Genomic DNA, 10,345 nt, shown 5'->3' on the forward strand with positions numbered 1-10,345 from the left:
CTTACAGGTATGTATCAGATTATTTGCCAATCACTCATACTTCTGCTCAGGATAACGGATAATTAAGGTGGGCCAATATTACTTGGTAGTGTCAGGTTCAAGCATTTTAAAGCTCTTTTTATGCGTACTGCATACTTAGTTCTAAACACTTGATTTCAAGAAGTAACACAAGGGTGAAGAAACTATAACAACCTACTAAAATGAGAAGTCCAAACTGAGTTTCGGTACTGTTAGTTTTAAAACATGGTATTTTACCTTCGTCTAAACCTGATGCGAATCGTGTCTGGAGTATATCTCCTTAAACAGAGCCAATGGAATCAATAGTTTGTAAAAAAAATTATAAGCTACGACTATTAGCTCCTATTAAGCACACATATAGAGTTTATACTAAAGGATGCACGGACGGCGCGGCGGCACACCGCACCCAGCCTGGAGTTAAAGAATAAATGATGTTTATTTTAGAATTAAAGGGGCCGTGTCTCCTGGTTTCATTTAAAATGTAACCCCAAGTGTGCCAGTTTTTTTTAGCAGAGCTCATCCGTCAAGTACACGAAGGAAGAAATAAGAAAATCTACAGAGGAAACTTGATTTTACAGTTTTTTAGAACTGAAGCTTATGTGCTCGCTGAATGAATTTCTCATAGGCAATCTCCTGACGCCAACGATCAACATGATTCACTGGTGGATGGATGGATTTCAAATGACAGATCCCAACAGCAGAAGATTCAGGTCCAGGCAATCTTCAGGAGGTCCCCGCAGAAGTAGCAAGTTCTTGTCTAGAAGAGCTGAGTGTTTGTCCATGCAAAGGATCTTCCAAGATCTGATTGTACTCCAATCCTTCTCAGGATTTCCTGAACACCTAGCCATTGTACTCCCTGAAATCACATTTTATTACGCAATGACCATATGCACCATAACGTTGCAGAGGAAAATATGTTCAAAGCTGAATTATTATTTTCACTGAATTGTTATGCTCAAAACCGAATAAAGGATGTTTTAAATCATGTTAAATTAAGGCTGATGTGGAGGTCTAATAGTAAACGGATGATCAACAATGACTGGGCTATTGTTCTGTATAGTGGAAAGATCCAAGGCATGAAGGTATGGTTACATATGTATGTTCGATTGTTCATAGGCTGTTGAATTGCAGCAGTTTCAAGATCAGTGTCTCTGAAAATTCATTAGAAATATGATAAGGAACATAATATAAGTTGTGATACTTAAGTGGATAACGACATCTTCACTGGATTACATGGTAAAGAATATCGTGTGATAAGATGCTGGTTCATGTGGTCCAGACCACAATGGCCGATGGTTAAGGCGAACATACATCAATGGCCAAGTACTTAATTTCACAGGATACTGTAACTATATAAGTGCACCATTTTGAAACAGTGAGGCAGTGCAATGTGGGTTCCGCAATTTGAACCAAAGAGGCACTGAAAAATAAATTAGTTGCTGCTTAACAAAATGACATGCCTATCATAGGTGGTAGCCAAAATGGAAGCAACAAATGAGTTTCTGCAATATATTTATAGTACTCCCCAAATTATAGAGAATAGACCATCCTACCAATGCATTTAGATAGGGACTTGGCATGATGATTTAGATTTCTCGAAACATGTTTCAACCCACAGGAAATTGTGTTTACTGAGAAAGAAAATGTCTTTACTGAGATGGAGCATGAATATCATAAAAAAGGAGCAAGACTACAATGAGTTCTAACATATATCTTTCTCCATATTTATCTCGCAATGGAAAGCATAAAAAGACCATATATATGTATATTCTTGTTCATACAGAACTAATGACAGTCCTATAACTGTAAGCTCCACTTTGCTTAGTGGATTTATAAGATAGTCCCCATTTTTTAAACTAAAAAACGAATTGATGCATCTCTAAACTGTAGTGCTACAATCAGCAGTAAAATGAACATAAATAATCTAAAGAAATTGCAATAAATATACAATTTGATCTTATATAAGCATACTTGAACATTCATGTTGGACAGTATGTAGTGAAAAAATATAACATATCAAGGAAATATCCGCTTAATAAAGAACAATCTATCTCCATGATCATCAGTTCATCACTGTACATATGAACAGAAGAGAAGCAGGGAAAGAAATCACATTTTCTGTTTGCCCGGGCCACCTCCTTTTTGCATGTGATATATAAGTATTGGCTTACAAATGTATGGCAGAAGCACAGTGGACTTGCATGTTCTAAGATTAGTTTGTCAGCTCTAAACAGTACTGCCAAAGTAAAGTGATGTGTGACAGGAATCTTATATCACAAACCTGAATTTTATTTTTCAGAATACATTTAGGCATCACCTGAAAGCGTATGTTGGCGCATTCCTCGCTTCATTCATTTTTTTATTGGAATTGGTTGTGATGCTAAAACAGTAGAGACGACTCAGTTTTCGAGCTTCATCGGAGGTCTTTCAAATACTTCTTCATGAACAAACCAATCCATCAGCTCCAAGCCCTTTCAATTTCTTCAATTCCGGTTACTGTTGAATTTAAAAACTTGTCTCTTCCTTATTGAGATAACAGGTTGATAGATTACTCGCGAACCTATAAACAATTACTGAAGAAGCATTACTCGATAAATTAACTGAAAAGTCCAAACCATGTAAATGTTGGAAAACTCAGTCTAATAATTGAAGTGAGGAAATACAGGTGTGTCTACAGCTACCACGGTCTGCAAACCGACATGGTTGGTTCGATAAGTTAATCAAAGAACAATGTTATGCACTAATGGGTAATCCTTAATTTTACACTCTCAAATTTCAGGGCCGATGACAATGGACGACCGCTATTAAACCTTGAAATACAACCATACCAGAAAGGATATATCAGAGTAATTTTGTATCCACGAATTATGCAAATAATAAAAATACTGACATCTCATTGTATCTGATGTAACAAAATGCTTTATTGCTTTAACTGAAAGTTAATTATCCCAATGAAAATGCTTAGGTGAGTAATGACCCTTACTCCATGCACAATTTAGTTCATATGAAGCTGAAATTGCGGCAATCATGCATACTATAGCTAGAAAAGGTGCAAGAAACACATAAATGGAGTGGGAGAATCTATATCAATCATCAAACAGTGGGAGGAAGCAGTTAATCGTGAAATATCAAACAAAGAAAAAAAACATGTTGGCATTTATTTGATCAACTAAAAGGATGATAAATGTAAAATAAAAAATTCCGAAATAAACATACTGCTTATATTAAAGAACCATATATACATACATTTTTCTGTACTGTATGCACACCACTTCAAAACTTCAAGCAATGACTAATCTCTTGCTAGCCGTAAGGCTCCAATCGATGAAGTACCAAGGGGGAACTGCAACTGCAGACTGCAGTGCTGTATGGTGTATCTACAAAGAACCAAAGAATCACTTGCAATGTTTGTTTTTTGCTTTCATAAAGAAAACATTCTAGAAAACAGAGATCACTATCTAAGCAGATAAAGTGGAAACGACACAACAGCATAATTATGTCCCTTTGGTGTGTGCATGTATTGCTAGCATTATTTTTGTTGATCCTACTGTTCCTAAAGTAGGATAGCATATTCTGAGAAGGAATAGGCAGTCGTCAGCTCATCTCCTGCTCATATAACATATCATTGACAAAATTCACTCGGGACGGCAGGAAGAACTAACATATCCAGCAATCAGTAGTCAATTGATCATGTCGATTGTTAGTCTGCTGGGAAAATTAAATGATACAGAAAACAATCAGTCTTGTTGTACTCACCCTAAATTTCAGCATAACCACAGAAGTCTTCCTCAATTCTGAACACCACAGAGCACACACAGGCACACAGGCTTGTCTCGCTGATGATGGTGAGCCGAATGAAAATCTACCAGGGGCCTTGGATCCAACCGCCGGAATGCAAGGAGTTCACCCGTACGCATACCGCAGTCCGCAGACAACTACCCACATCTGTTATCACCAAAAAAAATCATAAGTTGATAAAGAACCAATTCTAGTCATTTAGAGATCGACAAAACTCACCATTAAATGGACTCTTCCTCCGAAGATCTTGATGGAAAAAAAATCGCAAGTAAATGACCGCACATAATTAGTAAAATGATCATTCGAGTAGTTACTAAAAAGGTTGGATGATATAATTCGGTAAGTTCACTAAAACGTACATTTTTATTTTGAGGCACACCAGATATATTCCATTTGATTGCCTTGGTATTGAACGGGAGTGCCAAATCTCCAGCAATGTCTTCCACCACTTGCATCCATGTCCAAGTATGAGCTCCAATACGATCATTTCTAAATTTTCACAAAGAAAAAATCACACTATAAATAAAAGTTGTATTTGCCACAAGTTTGATATATTGCTACAGTTTGATATATTGCTACACATGTTGACCAATAATATGAATCAGTTAGATCAAATTGTTTTCCCGTATAAAGTTCTATAACCTGAAATGGAAAATTCCAGTTCTGTTAGGAGCAGTCCGACAGCTAATATTTCAGAAGGTGGGAATACTAAACACAGCGAATAGGTTGTTGATTCTATTAGCATAACACTCTACCAAGCACAATTGGAGAACCAGCTTTTATTCTCTACTAAAAAGAGTCCACGTAAAACTGAAAAGAGAATGATGTACCAGAAGAAGTTTTTGCACCCAAGGATATAATCAGTATAGCAAGTTCATATGTTAAACATCAGAGGAGATCCAATTGATGCTATTGTTAGCACGAAAAGAAAAGAACACAATGTTTCAATTTCCAAGAATTGGTGGGACGAAAAATCTATCACACAGCTCCAATTCTTAATCTAATACATACATGTGCGTTCGAGTTTCAGTTCAAATCATCAAGGTAAACTATGGGAGAATTGAGTAATCTCACCTCTACTACGAAATGAAGAAAAGTGAGGAACAGGCTCATTGCTGGGAGGGGGACGGGGTAGGGAACTTTACTCGTTCCAATCCAATCGATGACATCGTCGTCAAGCTTCAGCAAGACGGGAAGTAGGCAGAGCACCGCAGCATTACTCCTTTTCCACGAGCCGCCGCTCTGACGGTATCCACCGCTATGGTGCCGACGAACTCGCGGGCTGTTTGTGCTCGTCTTCTGGTGGTCGAAGGCGGCTTCTAGGAAACAACGCCTCCCATATCTAGAGCAGGCGGTGGTTCCACTGGTTGCCCAGAGCACACACTGCAGACTAACCATTGTGGGCGGGGGCCGCCGTCCAAGTGAGACGATGCAGCAACCCACGCCACGGCCGGCTGTCACAGGGAGTTGGGCAGGGGAGAGACAGGAGCAATGAAACCCGGGCATGGCAGCTCGCTATGGAAGGGAATACCTGGGGCCAGCGTTCGTGGAAGAACCCTCCGGCAGCCTTCCTCGTTGGAGATGCGGAGCGGCTTGCTCGGTAGTCTGGAACAACGCGCTCAGGAATTCAGAGCGGAGCTGGTGGACATCGGGGGCAGCGCGTTGGTGAGGCCGCGAACGTGAGTGGCGTGCTCGCGAGGTCAGGGGCGGCGCGCTGGTGAAACTCCCTGCCGGTGCGGCGCCCAAGGAGGTCCACAGCGGGGCGCGCGGAAGGAACAGGCGGTTGCATCGCCGAATCACAAGCGCGCGCTGGACGAAGCCCATCGAGGCCTTCGTGACGCTCGGGAAGAAGCAAGGAGCGGCGAGCGGGCCAGTTGGGGAGGAGATGTGGGCGCTCCGGAGCAGTATCCTATGCCGCTCCTGCACAGCTCTGGCTCGGACGTCCACACATAGAGCGCCGCCTACACCTATGCGGGGTATCCATCCCATCGGCGGTGCTGGTCGCCGTCGTCGGCGGAGGTGTGGAAGAGAGACCTACTTTCCGGCCGACACCAGGAAGGTCTCCTTCCCGATTCCTCTCTGAAGCCGCCGCCATCACCACGATTTTGGCGAGCTCCAAGGTTCTCCAACGCTGTTGCTCGCCGGCAGAGAAGCCCGTTGGCTCCCTCTGACGACTCGCAACCGCCGCGACGCCGTTCCACGGGCCGCCCTCTGCACGTCCTCCACTCCTCCGCCTGGCTGCATCTTCGTCGGCCTCGTCTCGCAGCTCTCAGTGGAGAAATCGAGAGAGGATGGGAAGATTCTGGAGTGAAACTATGAGCGCACATGCGGCTGCAGTTGAGTTATATCTACCACCGCTTAGACTGTTGGTTCTTCACGGCTACACCCACACGGCAATAACTCCCCGTTTGGTTCTGCTTTCTACCAGACAAACAAAATTGTACATGTAAAAAAGCTTTCTAAAATTGCTAAAGAGCGCCGAGTCGATACACAGAAAACTACCGACGGGAACCAAACCAACGAAAACAACAAGTTCCAACACCATGTTCGTATCTAGAGAGGCTTCAAAATTGTAAGAAAAATCGAAGTTGTTAAGGTTTAATATAGTACTTACTAGGTAGCTAGTGCTCAACGATCGTTATGATGTGGCGTGTCGAATAATATGAATTAATCTCTATTTGCACGTGTCAAAGAATTCTGAGCAATGTATACTGGACGGTGTTTTTTTAAACATGCACTCTGCACCGTATTTCAGTTTGGAGTTCCCATTTGATTTCCCTTTTACAAATTATCTGTAATTTGATCTAAAATTTTACAAGAATAGAGGCTTTAATTTCTACATATACATGTTACCAGATTAAGGTCATCTCTAACATGGGGACTCAAAGCTAGCCCAAATCTGAACCTGATTTACATGGACACAGACACGAGACATATATACACTCGCACGCCGTTTCTTTGCCCTCCCATGGTTCACTTGTGGGCATCCCAGTGACCTCTCGTGGTTCTATTAAATGGAACTGAGGGGCCCGTGTCATTCCCACGCGCAAACCCTATCCCACTCCTCTACCACTCCCCACTCCACTCCGCTGAGAAGCTCACCGCCATTGCTCCGAAAAAGAAGTGAACCAAGAGCGACCACGAGGCGTCTTCCCGTCACGTGCCCTTTCACCTGACCCTGCCGGACATCCTGGACATCCTGCTGCAGCGCGTCTACGTGGCGGCGGCACATGCATTTTGGGAGGCCGGGGCGCCGATGCCGTGGGGCGACGTGAACCTCCCACACGGGTGGCACCGGAGCCTAGGTCGGGATTCAGTGCCGCTCATCCCCGGTTCCAGCCGCGCGAAGACACACCCTCCTCCCGCCGGACATGCGCGACGACCCGACGTACGCTAAGGGGTCCAACCACTAGGTCATGTGGTTCACCCACGAGCACGACACACGTTGGCGCACCTTCTTCGAGTCGCGGGTGCCGCGCACGAGCCTCCATCTGCCGCCAGCGCCATCTCCATGAAAGATGAGGATGAGCTTGTGGGCGCGCCACCGCCACCACCATAGGAGGGGCACGATTACACAATCCATGCCTCCCTTGAGGCCTCCGACCTCGAGGAGCTTTCCGCATGGCCCGACCTTTCCGAGGTGCTCCGCTCCTCTACTCTGGAGGCCGCGTCACGGGCATCCACCGAAGAGGCCGAGATGGAGGTGTTCCTCGAAATGGCGATGGCACGGGAGGAGGCCACGCAACAGGCCACCGCACAGGAGGAGGCCGAGTGGGTGATGATGGCATGGGCGGGGAGGAGGAACACGCGATAGCTGCCTAGCGGGAGGACGAGAGGCGGCGAGGATGGTTATGTACCAGAGGGCACCCAGCCCTCAGAACCTATGGTCGCCTTGGGAGGAGGCATAGTGGTCACCCTGACCCGAGTCACAAGCGGGCCCCATAGGCATCAAGGGCGGATGACCGCAACCGCCGCACCCTGACTCAACCCATCGTCATCATTCACGAGAGCAACGACGAGGGGAGGTAGGCACCGGCGGCGACCGATAGCCAACGCAAACCCTAGGGCTTTATTTTGTGTATTCTCGCCCGTTTAGGGCCTATGTTTAATTATGAACTACTTTATCTAGTTTAAATTTATATTTATCTATCTTTTAGAGTAACTTTTTTCTTTGTTTTAGGTAAAACACTTTGTGTGCCCGCGTTGGGAGCAACACGTGGCCCAAAAGGAGAGGAGGACACTTGTGCGTCCAACTCTGTCGTGGCTGTCCAAACTGCATATAAAAGGTGTCCCATTTAGGTGGGTATGGCGTCTCGCGGTCTAACCGCTTCAGACATCGCGCGCAGCAAGGCGATCCATACGGTCCGGAGCTAGCCAAATCATCTTACATTTCATCTCATTTCTCAAATGTTGACAGATTTGCTTGAAGCAAATTAGTAAAACTTAAGGAAAAACATAGTAGAAGACTACATCGTCTTCATCTTGGCATCTTCTAGTTGTCCTCGCGAGAGTGGTAGTGGCGGCGGTACATGATCTTTTCGAAAACCTTGACGTTGAAGTCGACCGTCGCACTTGGAGACGATGAAGTGCTCTGCTGCAGTGATGCCTATGCTGGTGGTGGTGGTGGGAAATGGAAGATTAGAGAATGTGGAAGAAAATGGTCGGCGCTGGCCTGCTTATAAATGGCCGGAGCATTGGATACCAAGGCGTAGAATGAAACACCGATATTGATGGACGGCAGGCGGCATTGCCAGAGTAGGAGCGCAGGCATCAGTTGGCGCGACCAGAGTACTTCCATTTATGGCCAGAGTTAAAAAACTGTTGGGTTGCTTCCATGTGGGATCTGGGTGCATGCAGCCGGACATGTTTGCTATCCGCGCCGACGCATCCGTTCCACAAATTTAGTGAACGGATGGATCGAGATGGACGGTTCGATTTGTTTATGTCGCCCCTCTAAAGCATGCACGGTCTATCCGCCCGTCCCCGCAAACCGAATCGGACACACCAAAATTCTAGATCGGCCTGCTGGAGATGCCCTTTAAATAGCTAAGATTCTTGTAAGCATGGGTATAGCTGCATAGGCACCTTATCCGTTCAGACATTTGGAAAATTGCATTTGTAATACTCACCATCTTGCCAAAGGTGGTGGCCTGCACGAAAATGACCAGCTCGGAAAACACTAAACGGCAACGATATTCATCCTGAGCTCACTTATTTTGCTTATGTCAAGCCACGGTAGGTTCTACTTTTCCATGAAAATTGTACGGAGTAGGTTAATTGAAAAGGTTTATTTCTTGTCCTATGTCCTCAACTTTTATGCTATTTGTGCAGCTCAGTGAGCACTAAAACTCTAAATTAAAAAGGAAAGAAAGGAAATCTGAAGAAAATAAGGAATCTGAACCTAGGAAAATAAATTAAAAACCATACAAACATAAAAAAAAGTACTTCAGAAATTTATATTATCAAGAAATTTACTGGTAAATGAGTGGGTTTAAATAGACTTGAAATATTGAAGAAAAACAAAATTGTGTCCCAAGAATCAAGGAATTCATGATAATACCAACAATTCAGGAACACAACTGAAGATTATTAATTGATAATTATTTTATCTCTCCTTAAGTGATGAAACTGTAGTGCTCCCATTAATTTCTTGAAAAAACACGTTCATTAAAAGTCACCAATCTTTTAGATAGAAGGCTATGTCTGATGGGTTCGATGCATGGAAAATAAAAAAATTCTATCGCAAAGACGAATAAATCCAAGATCCAATCTATGAAAAAGCCAAGATCTAATCTATGAGATCGGAACAACGAGATAGATAAGAACTAACCTTGTGGATCCAAAGCCTTAACGAGATCAGATCTCGTGGTTGATGTAGACGATCGTTCCGGTGCTGCAATCCGGCAGCACTTCCGTACTCGGTCGCACGTACGGTGTCGATGAAGTCCATTCTCTCCCTGTTCCAGCGGGCAGCGGAGGTGTGGTAGATCCCCTTGGAATCCCAGCAACACGACGGCGTGGTGGTGGTGGTGGAGGAGAAATTCCTGCAGGGCTTCGCCAAATCTGCGCAGGGGGGAGGAGGAGGCAGAGAGGGGCGGCTAGGGTTTGGGGGGATGATGTGCTGCGCCCCAGCCCTCCCCTCCCTATTATATAGGCGTGGGGGGTGCCTTAGCCCCTCCTCCAAGCCCTAGGGTCACCAAAACAAGGGGAAAAACTTTCCCCCCAAGTTAAGTCCCTATTCTCAAGGGATTTGATCTTATCCACTTGATCCAGCCACATGGACCTTGGGGCACTACTAGGAAAAGGGCAATCAGTGGCGCACCACTTATACCCATCAATGGCGCACTAGTGGTGTGCCACTGCTAAATTTTAGTAGTGGCGCACTGGTGGTGCGCCACAACTACTCTAAGTAACAATGGCGCACTATGAGGTGCGCCATTGACAAGTCTTGTGATGCGCCACTATTACTACAAAGGGGTGCGCCACTGTTGTTCAGTAGCAGTGCGCCACTACTGTCTAGACATGGTGC

General features: G+C 44.8%; 1 protein-coding gene across 10 annotated transcripts; it reads right to left on the reverse strand.

Moving 5' to 3' along the window:
* Nucleotides 1–440: 440 nt before the first annotated feature.
* On the reverse strand, nt 441–6,152 carry LOC127294516 (uncharacterized). Of its 10 annotated transcripts, none has more exons than XM_071818950.1 (8): nt 5,348–6,151; nt 4,962–5,206; nt 4,176–4,305; nt 4,036–4,062; nt 3,775–3,963; nt 3,265–3,395; nt 2,336–2,578; nt 441–874 (listed from the first exon to the last, which is right to left on the reverse strand). In XM_071818950.1, the coding sequence occupies exons 1-4, from the start codon at nt 5,803–5,805 to the stop codon at nt 4,038–4,040; spliced, it is 858 nt and encodes a 285-aa protein (XP_071675051.1). In that variant the 5' UTR covers nt 5,806–6,151; the 3' UTR covers nt 441–874; nt 2,336–2,578; nt 3,265–3,395; nt 3,775–3,963; nt 4,036–4,037. The 10 variants fall into 10 exon arrangements, 9 of the variants coding, with proteins under 9 accessions (XP_071675051.1, XP_071675050.1, XP_071675049.1 ...); XM_071818949.1 differs by having other exon boundaries at nt 2,300–2,578; XM_071818948.1 differs by having other exon boundaries at nt 441–2,578.
* Nucleotides 6,153–10,345: the final 4,193 nt, after the last annotated feature.

Source organism: Lolium perenne, chromosome 4 (genome assembly GCF_019359855.2).
Source record: "Lolium perenne isolate Kyuss_39 chromosome 4, Kyuss_2.0, whole genome shotgun sequence".
Taxonomy (NCBI): Eukaryota; Viridiplantae; Streptophyta; class Magnoliopsida; order Poales; family Poaceae; genus Lolium; species Lolium perenne.

What these genes read in the sequence shown, in the direction of transcription:
- LOC127294516 (XM_051324346.2), bottom strand. Translation starts at nt 5,805, where the DNA reads ATGGGATGGATACCCCGCATAGGTGTAGGCGGCGCTCTATGTGTGGAC. An exon ending in CATCGATTGGATTGGAACGA is followed by an intron (nt 4,306 to 4,961) that starts GTAAAGTTCCCT and finishes GTGAAAATTTAG; the next exon opens with AAATGATCGTATTGGAGCTC. An exon ending in GTGTGCCTCAAAATAAAAAT is followed by an intron (nt 4,063 to 4,175) that starts GTACGTTTTAGT and finishes TTTTCCATCAAG; the next exon opens with ATCTTCGGAGGAAGAGTCCA.